The 15,887-nt window shown below is 48.3% G+C and overlaps 1 protein-coding gene across 4 annotated transcripts in view; it reads left to right on the top strand.

Annotated features, from left to right (window-relative positions):
- The window catches only part of MYLK3 (myosin light chain kinase 3), a 58,125-nt gene continuing 42,238 nt past the window's right edge, over positions 1–15,887 (top strand). Inside the window, exon 1 of one of the 4 annotated variants that reach the window (XM_060288344.2) lies at positions 1–482. In XM_060288344.2, coding sequence (XP_060144327.1) covers positions 473–482 — 10 coding nt within the window. In that variant the 5' untranslated portion in view covers positions 1–472. Of the gene's footprint in view, positions 487–11,151; positions 11,727–15,887 lie in introns of those variants that run through there. The other 3 variants (XM_060288343.2, XM_070044116.1, XM_070044115.1) reach the window with 3 other exon arrangements.

The raw sequence follows: 15,887 nt of genomic DNA, 5'->3' as shown, positions 1-15,887 counted from the left end.
TTGCCTTCGTTATGGATTGCTCTGAGCTAGTGATGGAAGAGTTAGCAGGGTGGCCTGGAGTGGCTCTTAGCAGGCTGGTGCCAGCTGACACATGCCACTTAGGTTTCCAAGGAGCCAAGCTGTCCCCACTCACGCATGGCTGATGCACTTGTGGCTAAATGTGGTGCCACCAGGGCCCCGGGCCAGATTCAGGGCAGGAAATAGAATGCCATCTCCATCACCAGGGAAACCGTGGCCTGCGTGCATGATTTAAACCAGGGCCAACAAAAAAGCTCAAAGGCAGGGTCAGAAGAGGAAGGGAGACCAGAGGGCGGCTTGCATGGATTTTGTCTTGGGTTATAACTGTTGACAAGCCACTTAGCTGCCCACATGTTTAAGTTTATCTGCATATAAGATGGAGGTAACAATATTTACGCATCTCACTGGGGACTTATGAAAACAACATTTCTGACAGACCACTCAGGATCCATGGATGGAAGGTGGTATGTAAGTGCAGATGGTAAACTTACTGTGTGTGTGTGTTTTCAGCAGGTGCATTAGGGGCATGTAGACCCTCCGGAAAACACATTTAGAGTCTGACCAAAAGCAAGCAATAATAAAAACTAACAATTTTAAGTGCATGGATTTGTCTTTGGGTTTGTGCAGGTTTGGGGGAATTGCATGTGTAATTCAGACTTCAAGACTGTTTTCAAACATTGCTGTGATTAGTAATACTTATGGCTCAAATCATTTGAGAATGCTGTGGTTGTTGATTGTTTCCAAATGTTTGCCAAATTTGCTCTAAAAAATTCCCAAGTTAATTCTCCCGTATAGTTTATGAGTTGCACGTGGAGTCTGGAACTTTTGTTCCCAAGTTGGAAGGAGGCAAAAATCTATTTAAAAAACAAAGTGCAAAGAGGAATCTGTTGCTCTAACCCCTGGAGGTCTGCTATTTCTGAGGAGTCCTGAGTCTGTTACATATACATTTGTTCTGTTCATTTAAGGTTAAGCAATTGACCTCTGACCTCCCTATAAGGTTACTAAACGCTGCTTTCTGTCAGCTGGGTTCCTGAGGGAGTCTGTCACTCTGTTCTTGGTTAATTAAACCTTTCTCTGGTGCATATTGTCTGTCTAGAATAATTCCTGTGGGTCCAGGTGAATGGTGACTATTATAGAAAAACAAACTTGTTTAATAACACAAATAATACACTTAAAAATTAGAATAATTATATAAGTGAAATATAGAAAAGAAAGATCATCTGCAATTGTCTCATGCAGAATTAACCATACTGGCATATATATATATTTTAAACAAATATGGGATTCTAATGTATGTACTTGCTGTTTTGTGACCTGCTGTTGGGCTGAAGCCTTCACCTATTGTATCTGGGTGGAACACCACAGATCCTTGGAGTGTCTGGCCTACAGTGGGGAGAGGTCCTGCTTCGGTTGTGGGCATGGGGGTGGTAGAAGGAGGGCCTCAGAGCTTCAGTCAGGACTTGCGAAAGGAGTTTCAAAGATTTGTTCTCTTGGGCTTCACTGGTGGCACAGTGGTTGGGGGTCTGCCTGCCGATGCAGGGAACGCGGGTTCGTGCCCCGGTCTGGGAAGATCCCATATACCGCGGAGCAGCTGGGCCCGTGAGCCATGGCCGCTGAGCCTGCGTGTCAGGAGCCTGTGCTCCGCAACGGGAGAGGCCACAACAGTGAGAGGCCCGCATACAGCAAAAAAAAAAAAAAAGACTTGTTCTCTCAAATGTCACTCCACTTCCTTAGCGCTCCCGTGTTTTGGCAACAGCATACATCCCAGAACTGGTAAACACTTGCTGATTTTAGCGTCTGTGCAGATGATGGTCCTGTGTCCTCCTGATCCATTTGCATTCTGCTGTCAGATCCATCGGTTCCCCCTTCCTCCCTTTTCTTCATACTAACAGAACTTGATTAAGGCATGGTTTATATGCAGCACAATGCACAAATCTTACAGCCTTTTGAATTGAATACTGCACACCTGTATGCACATAGGCATGACCCAGTGTAACCACTACCCGTGATATAAAACATCTCCAACATCCCAGAAGTGGCTTTGTGTCCCCTCTGAGTCAATCCCTCCTACCCCTAGGTAATCATTCTGTCCATTCTTAGACACTAATTTTACCATATTATTTCCCACCTAAAAACATTCCACAGGATTGTTGCCCCTTTATCTTGCTCCTTTGGGTCTAAATGTCCCTGCTTGACTTTCCAGGTCCACTTTCTTAAGGGTCCTGCCTGCTGAATCATTTGGGCCTCCACTGACATCTCCTGGCCTGAGGCCAGTCTCTGCACTGTCACTTCCATCTGCCAGGCTCCACCTGGAGCTTTGTTCACTCTGTGCCCTCACATTTCCCTGGCCTCCCCGAACCTCACCCATCCTTCAAGGCTCAGACCAAGTCCTGTTTCTGGCAAGAAATCCTTCCACTTTGCCAAAATTTTTTCCTATTTCTTTACCTCTCTCTTACACCCTGTATCGGTTGACATCAAGTGACTGAGTTTCTGCAAAGACTTGGGGCCATGGAAGGTAGACCACCCTGCCATTCCTACTTATGTTTCCCCATGACCATCCACATGTGGCAGCACACAGTTTTCCAAACCCTCCATTCTTTTCTCACCCATTGTCTCGCATCATGGGGCTGCCCCAGGTCTGCAGCTCCCCAACCCCAGGCCCTGCTCCCTGTCTATCTCTCCCCGTCTTTTCTTCCCCTTCTTGGTACTTTGCTACCCAGCTCACTAAATTGTCTCCTCCAGGCCTCAGATTCCACCCCTTCTTCAGATCTGACACCAAAAATCCTGAGACCAGGCTCTCCTCAGAGGGTAGGGATAAAATGCGGGGAGAGAATTTGAGCAGATGATGATGGAATTCTTTTTCTCAGATACAAGAGGGCTGGAGACACTGGTGCATCATATAATTTTGCCCCATCCCACCCACATCCTTTGCACCCAGCAGTTAGTGGCTGTCCCGCCTCCTCTGTTGTTCCAGTGTGTTAACTTTGCTCCCACCCAGACTTCCTGAGTTTGCCATGGCACAAAGAGAGTTCTGAGCTCACAAGAGTCAGCACAATCAAGGGGTTTAAGTAAGATATTGCAGCTAAAGGGCTTAGCACAGGTCTGCTGTGGTCAGGCTCAGAGCTAATATCAAAAGCCTGCAACCCCTTCTCTGATTCCTATCAAGTCAGATGTGTTGGGGATCCGAAAGTGACTGTGATTGTGTGTGAGTGAGTGTGTGTGTGTGGTCAGAAACCCTACCTTCTACAGTGAACACAGGCCCTGGGGCCAAGACCAGCTCTGCACTGCCTCTCCCTGGGACCCTCAGTCTCTTCATGAGTAAAATAAGATTCATAATCCATGCACCTCCGATGAGTGTAAGTGAAGCACACAGCAAAGCACTTTGCAGGTGGGCCCACCCTGCCATTGTGAGCCGGTAGAAGGACGGGCAATACAATGTGTTGGCAAGAAACTGGTTGGCCTAGTTCCAACTTGCAAATATAATTGTGTTTCTGAACTGGCAGTTGGCAAATGCAGCCCCCCAGAGACAAAGTCCGGTTCTAGACAAAATATTTCAGTTAGACTCCTTCAGTGGTAAGCAGACTCAGGAGTCTGGCTGCCTGCATTGATGTACAGGTTCTTACACTGACTTTGGAAAATGGCTTCGTCATTCCAAGCCTCAGTTGACTTGTCTGTGAAATGGGAATAATAGTCTCTTCCTCTTAGAATTGTCGTGAGGGGCAAAAGTAATTTATGTGAAGATATAGAACAGTTCCTGACACATAGAAATGCTCGATGAATATTAGTGATTTTATTATTTCCTAATAAGTGTTGCTCTGTACATGTTTAATGAATGAATAGCTGCTGGTGTGGATTTGGCTTATGAGGGTGCTTTTTGTTCTTCTCTGGTATTTTCAGGCTGATTCCATCTGACCGTGCTTGGCTGGGAACAATTTTGACTAGGTAGGTGGGAAAGGAAATGACGAAATGAAAAGACTTCAACCAGGGGTAGGAATGCTGACTACAGAAGACCGTGAGATCCTGGGAGTAAACCCACTAGCCACCTGAGAGCTACCAGAGGACTTCCCTGAGGCCCAGGCCAGCCATGCAGCTGTCATTTCCCTCTCTGCTTCTTCAGAGAGGCCAACTTGACTTTGGTTTTATTCCCAAGCACGTTTCCTGGATTCATCCTGGCAGGACTGTGGCTATTTTTCTGGATAGCCAGATGAGATAAGCTGTAGACGTTTTTCTACAAAAGAATAAGCAACCAATATAGTATCTGGGGGGTCCCTGCCCTGTGGCCCCCTCCTCATCTCCTCAGACAACTGTCAGAGCTGAGCCTGTGGGCAGAGGCCTATTTCATGACACACACACCCTTCTGAAACCCAGAGAGCAGGGTGGAGGGTTCCATGGCCACTCTGAGGGCAACAGTTTTGTTATTTGGTCCTGCCTTTGCCTTTGACTTACTATGTGACCTTCAGAAAGTCCCTTCCCCTCTCCAGGTCTCAGACTCTCCATCTACAAAATGAGGGAGTTGACCCTTACCGTCTCTGAAGTCCTCACTGTCTCTGAAAGTGGCAGAGTGCTGTGAGTTATCAACCTGGGTTGGAATTCTGGCTCCACTGTTTTCTGACCTCGTGGCCTTGGGTAGCCCACTTAAGTTCTTTAGATTGATCCCCCTCTGTAAAGTGGGGATGATAAATAGTAATCTACCCTATAGGGTTGTAGCAAGGTTTAAATAAGACCTGTGCGGCTAAAGTGCTTAGCGCAGGATCTGCCCATGGTCAGGCTCAGCAAAGCAAGCCAATATCAAAAGACTGCAGCCCCTTCTCTGATTCCTGTCAGCCAGGCCAGGTGAGTTGGGGCCCTGGAGTGATATGTGCGTGTTTCCATCTGTCTGTCTGTGGACATGTGCCAGTGTATGTGGAGGGCTTGGCCTCCCCCAGGGCACTCTGGGAAGATCTGTCCAGGGAGCCTCCCTGAGGGCACCAGCTGAGTTGGAGCAGGTGTCTCATTTAGCAGAAGAGGCAGGTCATAGCCTTCCCCTCACTGCAGCATGCCTCAGTCTTCGGGACTCTAGATATCTTCATTGTTTCCTGAGCAGTTTTCCTTGAAGAGGCAATAGCTGGTCCCTCCCAGTGTGGAGATAACTAACCAGGTTCCCAGCCAGGGTGCAAGCATCCCCTGAAGCAGCCTGTTCTATTGCTGCTCAGGACTTTGCTCTGTCTTGGAGGGCTGCCTGAAGGCAAGGAGCCCCAGCTCCTCTCCTGGGCCCCTGGGTTTTGAACTCAGGTCAGCTCTGTCCTAGGACTCCCTCCCATCTTTCTTCTCTCCTTGGACCACGTGGTGTTTGTTTCACACTGGACACTCCGCTAAGTGATGCAGGAAGTAGGCCCCCAGGGAGGCAGATACCGCCCAGCAAAGCAGATAACCAAGTGAAACCTCTGGATGCCTCTGGGGCCTGGGGCAGGCTCAGTGATAAGTGGAAATGCCAGGCTTATCGCTGCAGGCTGAGTTCTAGAGAAGCTATCCTGGCCAGCCCACCTCGCTCCCAGGCCTCCGGGCAGTCGGGCATCTCCAGGCAGAGTAAACGCTGGGTTGGCACAGCCGCAGCAGCAGGACGGGGATACTGTGCCCCACTCTGGCACTTCGCAGTCCCAGCGCCAGAGGCCAGTAGCGGGCGTCGGATTACACCCAGATATTTGCGGTAAGCAGGCCGGTCTGCTTTGAAGTAGGAGCCCGAGGAAGCATTGTTAGGTTCATGGGACTAAGGGAGGCTCGGTGACAATTGTTCCCCCGATCTGGGTCCTCTTGGACCAAGAAGCTCCATCAGCAGGAAGGTTTGGTTGATGGGTACAGCCCGGGGACGGTCAGCGCAGGCCTTTCCCGACTAACATGCCATATAGCGGGCAGAGGAGGCTGAGGGGCAGCTAACCCCGAAGTTGTCCACGTTGAAGCCTGCGAGACTTTCTGAGGTTCTGTTTCAGCTCTGGTTTCCTTCCAGGAGTAAGCGCAGCTTCATGGAGGACGCGTTTGCCCTTTCTGAGCGCACATCGGCTAATGGTGCATGCGGGGAGGTGGCTTGGGCCAGGCCAGGTGGCTGGGGGAGCTGACTTAGGACTGGGAAGACATCCCCTCATCCTCCTGTCCCCCCCCTGCCCCCGCACAAGGAGGGGACTGAGTACACTGCCATCCTTGTTGGCTGACCTTCTGGGGTGGGATGGGTGTGGTGAGGGGTGGTGAGTTCCAATCTCCACATTTTCATGTACTTTACCATGTGCCAGGTGCTGTGCTAAGTGTTTTACTTATCCTAATACTCAAATAGCCCTGAAGTTATTGCACTGTTATGAGCCCCTTTTACAAATGAGGAAAGCTGTGTTCGGGGAGATTAAGTTCCAGGTACGCAGCTGGTCCCTACGGGCACTTAGGTATGAAAGTAGGTAAGCACCCCTTTCCTCAAGATACGTGGCCTCTGTCTCTCAGAAAACTGCCATGATGTTTGATTTTCTTAGAACAAGACCTTTCACTGCCTTGTGCTGCCACACTTGTTATAAATCCACAAACCTACACAGTCTACCGCATGTCAGTCTCCCCCTCAGATGTTGTGCCCTTGAGCTTTGCAAAACCTGCTTCCTCTCCTCTGCTCCCCAGCCGCAAACACACTGAAGTCTTTGAGCTCTTTCTCCTGGCGTTCGACTCCAATTCTCTCCTCATCAATTTTGTTCATTATCTATGGACTTCCTCTTAAGAGAAACGAAGATTTAGCTCTCCCCATTTTCCCATCACAACTCTTGTAATACATATATCACTGTTTTAACTTAGTAAAGTATTTACTTTATTATGGCATAAAGTTATATAATATATATAATGTAATATTATATTATATAAATATAATTCACTGAAAATTCAATCATGTACTTTAATTTCATTCTTTCCTGAACTCTGATTTTCTCGGAGTCTCTGATTCCTTTTGTTCCCTTTTTGTCCTGTTGCCAGCATCATACTGATGGCTAACATTTGAGCACTCACTGGGTGCCAAGCTCTGTTCCACGTGCCTTGCAAGAATTCTCCAGTGACCATCCTGAAAACTCTATGAAGTGTGTGCATTGTTACTATGTTACAGCCCAGGAAGTACAGACTCAGAGAGGTTAAATAAACTGGCTCGTGATTCTGCCCGAAAACTGGCAGAGGCAGGAGTTAAATCCAGATGGTCTGACCCTAGGCCTCGTGCTCTTAATATTTTACTACATGTCCTTAATTATATTATATCGTATACTGTTTTTTTCCCCCCTGAAGTCCTCCCTTTTGGGGATCCTCCATCTTCCTGCTTCAACTTTGGGCCTAGGTTGAAGCTGTTGTTTCCTGGAGCTCTGTTTTTTTGTTTGCTTGTTTAGTCCCTGGTTTTGCTGGTGTTTATCCTCCAAGCAGCTTCCTTGGAAAGGGGGCATACATTTTTTTACATCTTGGAAAGTCTTAAAAGTCTTTATTCTGTCTCCTGACAATGGTGCAATTTCTTCAAAATTCTAATTCTCTCTCATCTCGAATTTTACATGCAACCTAACTGTCTTGCTGCATCTGGTTGTTTTTAGGATGAGAAGTCTGATGTCATTCTGATTCCAGTTCTCTGATATGAGATTTTTTTTCTTTTAAATTTCAGGGAGCTTTTATAGTCTTCTCTTTACTTCTCTGTTCTAAAATTGCATAATGGCTGCAGTATTTCTTTGATAAATTCCTCCCCTCTTTCTTTCCTTTCTCCTCCTGAACTCCAGTTAATTAGATGTAGGACCAGCTGGATCCACTGTCTCTCTTTCTTATCTTTTCTCTCCATCTTCATCTTTCAGTTCTGTTTTCTGGAATATTATCTTAACCTTGTTTTCTAATCCCTATATTGGATTTTTAAATGTTAACATTCATATTTGTAAAAGACCTCCCTTTTATTCTATGTTTGTTCTTTTTCCATAACACCCTCTTCTTTTTTGATGGATGGAACAGTCTTTCACACTTTTCTGTGGTTACTAATGAGAGCCTTTTTTAAAAACTTTCCTCTGTTTCTGCCACAATTATATTTCGGTTTATTTGTTCTGAGCTCCCCTTTTCATCTTGGGGGCTTTCTTTGAATACCTGGTGATCCTTTTTTTCTGTGCATAGTTCAGAATAAGTCACAAAAACCTGGGTGGGTGGTTGAGGCTTGTTGACTGCTTGGCTTTGTTGAGGATCAGATGGGGAGCTCCCAAGGGACCCCAAAGCCAGTGCATAGAACGGTTGTATTGTGGACTGCTCCGTCTCTGCAGAAACAGATCTCTGATCTGCAGGGAGGGTGGGGAAGGAGGAGAGCCATAGCTTTGGATGGACTCCTCAGCCTTAAATTTCTGCTCCCCTCTTCCTCCACCTAGGGTCTCAGGGTCCACAGGCCTTTCTGGGGTTTTTCAGGGAAAGCTGGCTGTCACCAGAAAGACAAGGGAAGAGTCTTGGGATTCAGCACACACTGACCGCAGCCTACGGCAGAGGTCAGCCTGTGTTTTTCCGGGAGTGGATCGGCTGCCAGTCCTCAGCCAGGAAGGATGAGGTGTCATTGCACTTGCTACTCTGTGTCCATCCAGCTAGGCTGCCTTTTCTCTGTCTGCGTTCTCTTGGCTTGCTGGGTGGAATGCCTCCCCCATCCTCTGGGCAGGCGGCATTGCCCAAAAGGAATTGCCCGTGGCTCTTGCTGTGCCCTCTAAATCAGGGAGTTGGAGAGAAGCCATGCACCAGCCCTCAGAGAACCCATGTGCTCACAAACTCATGTCTTCTGGAGGCTGAGAAATGAAAGGGGTTCAAAGCTGGTTTTCCTGGCTGCTCCTTTTCATCAAAGAGACCTAAGGACGTGTCCTGTCGGAATATTCTGAGCTTTCTCCCAGAGGGTCCCAGAGCTTACTTCTGGCAATTGTCAGGACTTCCTGCCTTCTGCTCATTTGATTGTTTTGGAAAATCTGGGCTGCAGCCTCCTCCTTCCACAATTCTCCCGGTGGTCAGCCCAGCCTCCGGCTCCTGCTGGAGCCTCCTTTATTCATTCCTTCCATACCTATGTGCCAGGCACGTTGTGCCTCCTTTATTCATTCCTTCCATACCTATGTGCCAGGCGCTGGGGAAAAAGGCAAGCCAAAGGGGCACTGTTCTGGCCTCAGGGGTCTTCAAGGTGGTTCTGTACCAGTGTATGACGCAGCAGACATGTTTGCAGTAAACCAGCTGCCTTGCAATTACTTGTCGCTTAAGGGAGACCTGGGGCAAATACTTTTGTAATTTAAATAATTTGCTTTTGATATGAATAGGTGTCTGGGACATTTATTTTTGTCCTTTGTGTTCATCTAGACTTTCTTTCCAGGCTTTATTAACCCGGGACCTGCCTGGATGCAAGCTACTCTGAAACTCTCTAGAGCAGCGGTCGTAGTGAAGCCAAGGATTGGTGGGAACTGTCTCCCAGAGACAGCATCTGTCTCTTTAGACTGTGGGGACTTCCTTTCACAAAGATTATCGGCACCTATTGTAGGACAGACAGTTGTGCTGGGTGTTAGACTTCCAGAGATTTCTCTAGGCGGACACTTCCCGAAGTTTGACCCAGGGAACAGTAGTTCCACAGGGAAGTATTAAGCAGGAATTACGGAGGAAGAAGTAAGTCCCTACCCAGGTGCTGGTTTCTTTCTGTGACAGGTGAGGTCCTGCTGAGGGTGAATCCTCAGGAGGGACTGGAGCCTCGTGTGTCCCACATTTCTTTTTCAAGGAGAGTTTATCTGTGTGTTTTAAATCACAGTAAATGTAACAGACCAGTGCCCTTTTGAGCATGCTCTGGGCCGTTCCATCAATGACACCCAGTCCGTGCTCCCAGAAATGGGTTTGGATTTCTACATGGGCTGCTAAGGGCAGCTGTCCTGACAGAGGGCGAGTGGCAAGGGGTTTGCGGTCAAGCTGCACACTGTGTTTACTACTCAGCTACAGCTTAAAACAGCAAAACGATCCCAAGGTGTTTTTAGATGTCAGAGTTCCAGGTCAAATTTATTCTCATAATTGCTTTTATTCAGAAGGAGGGAGTTTAGGGGGATGCTAACACTCACCTCCCTGGTGCCAGCCTTCACCAGAGCTGCGCTATCCTCAGGAGGTCATGTGCCGGGGCCACCTTGGACAGAGTCCCTCTCTGGCCTTGTTTTCTCTCTCTGAGGGCCTGGATGCAAGTGGTGTCAGTGGACTGTTCTGCGGCAGCCTTGGGCTCTGTGGTGCCCCCTCACACCCCACCTTAGTGTCAGCCTGAGCGTGTCCTTTTGTCTGGTATATTTATTGTGGCTTCTGTAAAAGTTTCATTTGAACCAAGTGTTTCTGAGGCTAAAATATTTGGAAACCACAGGAAACGCAGGCCCCCTTGCTCTCTAGGGCCTTACTGTGCCTGTTTCAGTTTAGAGACTGGGTGCCTGATGCCTGTGTAGACATCCTTGGGGGAGAAGGGTGTCACTGGCAAATGGTCCCCAGAGGGCTCTGCAAGGAACATGACCTGAGGGATGATACTTGGCCACTGTTCTTCACTTCTATTTTTAGGTACAAGTGACTAGTGACTGGGGGCCCCACGTGGGGAAGGACCTGCTGATTCACCCCAGAGCAGACTAAACACCTTTGGGCATCAGCAAAGTAGGGGAACCAAAATTTTGTTTTTAATTTGCAGAAGCACCAAATTTTTTCATCATGGCAAAATCAGAACTTTGTTGAATGGCCTCACGTTTCCTTCTGTTTTGGTCTAGCTTCTTATTGTGAATTGGATGTGTATGTGATGGGTGGGACCATCTGCTTCTCAGTGCTTTGGACCTCTAAAGCCCTTACTCTGCCCTGGTATCCCTGAGGCCCCCTCATAGAGTCCAGTTATCAGGTCGTTACCTAAAGGATCCCTTTTCTTCTAACCTTTAGTTTCAGCTACACGAACTCTGCCTGCCCTGGGCAGATTCTTAACATATTTGCCCATCAACAGCCTCTCAGAGAGGAATGTTAAATGCTGCAGTGATGTCAAAGGGGCCCCCAAGGGGAAGGGCCTGGGCCAAGCCCAGCCTGTCACTCATGGCCACAGCAGAGTGGGAGATAAGCAAAGGCAACGGCTCGGAGAGAGTCTGGTCTTCTGGGCGCCCTGAACAACCCAGGTGAGCCTTAGCTAGAGAACAATGAACTTCCAGACACCGCTGCCCAAGTGAAAGCAAGAGGTCTGCAGCTCTTCTGATTCCTCACCCTTGGCAATCTTCATCAGGATGTCAGGAGCCCCCAAGGAGAGTTTGCCGGGGTTGCCAGGGCTGGGCAAGGCCTGCTTAACCACCATGGACCAAAAGCTTAATGTGCTGGATGAGAAGGTTGACAAACTCTTAAATTTCCAAGAAGACGTCATGGAGAAACTGCAATGTGTGTACCGAGGCATGGGCCACCTGGAGCAAGGCCTGCACCGTCTGGAAGCCTCCCGTACTCTGGGCCCAGCTGGGGCCGACCGCACTCCCCCCGCTGACATGCAGGCTGGGTGGCCGGAGGTCCTGGAACTGGTGAGGGCCGGGCGGCAGGATGTCGCCCAGCAGGGCGCCAGGCTAGAAGCCCTCTTCCGGATGGTGGTGGCTGTGGACAAGGCCATAGCTTTGTTGGGGGCCGTGCTCCAGAACTCGAAGGTGGTGGATTTTATCATGCAAGGGAGTGTCCCCTGGAGGAAGGGAAGTCTGGCCGACGGCCCTGCGGAGGTTGGTTCCTGCTGCCCTGCCCCGGTGCCCTTCTGGCTGGAAGGGAGGTTCGGGTCCCTGGTGGGGAGACCAGACAGGAAGCTAGTCCTAGGAGAGCTGGAGGGCTGTTGTCCCCTCTTGTGCCTCCTGCGTGACCTGTTGATGGGAACATGGAGAGATGGAAACTTAAAGACCATAGGTGGGTTTCCAGACAGGCCAGGACAGGTGGATTTCCCCCAGGGAAAGGGAGAGGCAGTGCCTCTGTGGGGCCCTGGGCTGTGCAGGGAACCTAGAAGTGAGGGACAAATGAGCCATTAGGGAGAGGAGGGCAGTTACACTTCTTTGACATCCCAGGAACTTCTTTTCTCCTTACACCTGGGGTGGGAGAGAAGTGGGGAGTGCTCAGTTTACCCCGACAGAGCCCCCTTCAGAAACCCAAACCTCCCTCCCTTCCTGTCCCCAGCCTTGTGCTCTGTCCCAGAGTGGGCGGAGTGTGCAGCTGCCTGTGGGGACATGAGTGTTGACAGTGACCCACGGGGGACACAGGCGGGAGCCGGAGCCTGGGGGTGGAGTGTGGCATTTCTGGGAGCGGCTGTTCCCAAGGGTTGCATAATCAGACCCACTGGCTAATGGAAGCTTGGCTGGTGTGTGTGTGTGTGTGTGTGTGTGTGTGTGTGTGTGTGTGTGTGGTGTGTAGAGGCAACACTGGGAACAGCAGGGTAAGCCACCTAGCAACACTCACGTGGCCTGCAGCCACCCTTTCAGATCTCTGCAGCTTCCCCCCAGCTTGAAGTCTGTGCTTAAACTCTGTCAGCGACTGAGGCTTTCAGAGGCAAGGCTGCAGGAGTTTGCCTTCCCTCCCCCTCCCCAGCCAGGCCAGAACTCGCTCTGCAGATCCCTTCGCTCCCTGCCCAGCTGCTTCTCCAGAGCTGGCCCCTCCCACCTCAGCTCCCTGCTTTCTGCACCTCCCCTGAAAGTCAGGCCTGCAGGGGAGATGTGACCTTCTGCTCTTGACAATGATAACCAACCTCAGCTTTAAAACAGAAAATAAATCTAATTTATGCTCATGGTAAGAAAACATTCTCCCTCCTACTGCATCCCCCCAGTCCCCGGGACAGCCCTCCTCCCCAGACAATCATAGGAACCAGTCTCCTGTGAAACCTTCCAGATAGAGTCTGTTTATCTACAAGCACATTGGTATACACACCACCCTCTTTGTTTTGTTTTGTTTTAACTCAAATATTACTCACATTGTACTGGCCTGGATTTTTTCTAACTTAATATATTTGGGGCATTGTTTCATATTTATAGCTAGAAAGCTTCCTCGTTCTTGTTAAGTTGCAGAGAGCTCTCTTTTTGAGGATGTGTCTTAATTTGCTAATCAGTCCCATATCATTGTTTGTTTATATTGTTTCTCATTTTTAGCTATTATGGATAATGATGCGGTGACTAACCATGGAAGTGTGAGTTTATCTATATGACACACTCCTAGAAGTGGCAGTGCTAAGCCAAAGGGTAAATTTATACAATAAATGAAGCCAAACCAACCTTCAAAGGAGTTATTCTAATTCAATAACGTATGGGAATGCTTGTTGCCCCATTTTTGCTAACAAAGCATATTATCCAGTTTCTGACTCTTTGCCTGTCTGGCGGATGAAAACATCTTATTATGCATGTGATTTTTAAAAAACATTTTAGTATAAAAAATGTCAAACATTTATAAAAATAGAGATTAGTACAATGAACCCTGTGAGCCCATAACTGGAGGCTGATGTTTCCCACCCACTTCCCTCTTTCCAGATTATTATTTTTTTTTTTACGGTACGCGGGCCTCTCACTGTTGTGGCCTCTCCCGTTGCAGAGCACAGGCTCCGGACACACAGGCTCAGCAGCCATGGTTCACGGGCCCAGCCGCTCCGCGGCATGTGGGATCTTCCCGGACCGGGGCACGAACCCACGTCCCCTGCATCGGCAGGCGGACTCTCAACCACTGCGCCACCAGGGAAGCCCTTTCCAGATTATTTTGAGGAAAATCTGAGATAATGGATTATTTCTTCCATAAGCATTTCAGCACGTATATCTAAACCATAAGGGCTCTTTTAAAAAACATTATCATGATCTAAAATGTGAATGGTAACTTGATATTACCAGTCAGCATTCAAATGTCCCTGATCGGCTTATGCCTTATTTATTTATTTTTATCGTTTGTTTATTTGAGTTAAAATCCGAATAAGGCAATTGGTTATATGCCTCTTAAAGCTAACTTTTTAAAAAAAATTAAAAAAAAAACTTTTTATTATGAAAAATTTCAAACATAACCAAAAGTAGACAGAATGATATATCTCATTGTAGTTTTAATTTGCTCATGCCCTTTTCCCTCTATTTCTTTTTTTTTGCCTTTTTCTTGATTTGTAAGAATTCTTCATATATTAGTGAAATCAGCTGTCATACGTGTTGCAGATATTTAGGCATCTCTGGATAGGGTGAAGTCATGGAACTTTCTGTTTTCTGAGTTCTTGCCATGGTTCCTGCCTGTGATTGATCTGGCACGTGACTGATCTCTCTTCCGGTCTTTGTGTTTACTACACATCCCAGTAACTATGTTACTAGATCTAGTACTAGATCTAGAACTAAGGGCTAGATCTAGTCTCCCAGGCAGGCTGTCAGCTCCTTGCTGACTGTGAGGCCTCTGCTTCCCTCTGTGTGCGGGCAGGGCTGGCCATTAGACAGCTGTGACCGAGCCCCAGCTACTTAACACACTGTCCATGCTGAAAGCAGCGCACTGTGGAGACTGTCTGGAGATCCTCTTTGTATTTCCTAGGAGAGTAGGGGCATAGCAATTTGTGGAATTGAATTCAGCCTTAGCAGTGGCTGCCAGGACTTCGGGAAGCTTCTCCTCAGGTCTGGAGTGCCCAGAGGCACTTCGTTTGGTTGTAACAACGAATCAGATTATTACTGGAAGCCATGTGCTCTCTCACGGACAGAGTCAGGCTCAGCTAGGATGCGCAGAATCAGTCAACCTGCTCAGAAGGCATCGGTCCTCCAGATGCCTAGGCATTTGGGGTCTATCCTTTTTCTTCTGGATGCATCGGACAAGGCAGGAACCAAAAGTTTGAGCCTTGAAGTCAAAACCCAGCTCTGCATGTGTGTGTGTTTGTATGTGTGTGTGTGTGTGTGTGTGTGTGCGCGCACGCACGCCTCTCTCCACCAAAGACAAAGGGAGGGAGAAGACAGTCTGAGCCCCACAAGGTCTACCAAAGGACAGTCTGTTCAAGTCTTTCTCTACTGGTGGGTGAAACAGGAGGCAGCGTGATAATGCTTTCAGTTCCCCCAACTACGGGGGTGGCAGGGCAGAGTCTGTAGAAAGAGACCAAAGGAGAGGTCTCTGCAGAGCAGGGCATCCGGGTCACATTGATGATGCTGGTGATAATCATGATGACAGCAGCTAGCACTTATTTATTACGTGTTTCCATGTGTTATGTTGTTACCATTAAGAGGGCAAAGCTTACTGTCCTGGAATCCCAAAGACATGAGCAGAAAACAGGACTGAGGGGCACAGCATAGGAAAAACAGTGGAACCAACCTGGAACCAAGCAGAACCCTATGTGCCACCCCCCACCCCCACTCCAGTACAAAGGCCCCTCCACGTCCCCTGCCTCTTGTTTGTGGAAAAGCTGAAGTCTCCCAGGCCTCCCCAAGCCACAAAAGAGCAGGCCAAAGCAGCTAATGATTAGGACAACAGAGTCACAGACTCAGTGTCTGATGCACATTCCTGAGTTGTTTTACAGATACTGTAACTGCCACCAGAGGGAAAAAGCTAACTACATGATGGCCAGACTGCAGCCATGACTTAAGCTCCATCTTGAGCAGCACTGAATCTATGGCTAGCAAAATTTCAAGAACTGGCCTCAAGAGAATGGGATACTATTGCTCATAATAATCTATATCTTTGTGGGCATCAACATAATTGTAGCTTCTTCTGCCCGTATATGTAAATGGGCAACTACACTTGACAGCAAAGAGATGCTACAAACCCATGCCGACATCTTCCACTCTAAGAATATGGCGCCCTATGTCAGCACGAAGTAGTTACAGAAGATGGACCTTTGCCCATAATCCCATAGAAATGGAATGATGTTCTGACAAGTGGGGATTTGTAAGCAGCTTTTGGCAGGAAAGAGC

Source organism: Globicephala melas, chromosome 19 (genome assembly GCF_963455315.2).
Source record: "Globicephala melas chromosome 19, mGloMel1.2, whole genome shotgun sequence".
In the NCBI taxonomy this organism is placed as follows: Eukaryota; Metazoa; Chordata; class Mammalia; order Artiodactyla; family Delphinidae; genus Globicephala; species Globicephala melas.
This window is presented reverse-complemented; position numbering and strand designations above follow the sequence as displayed.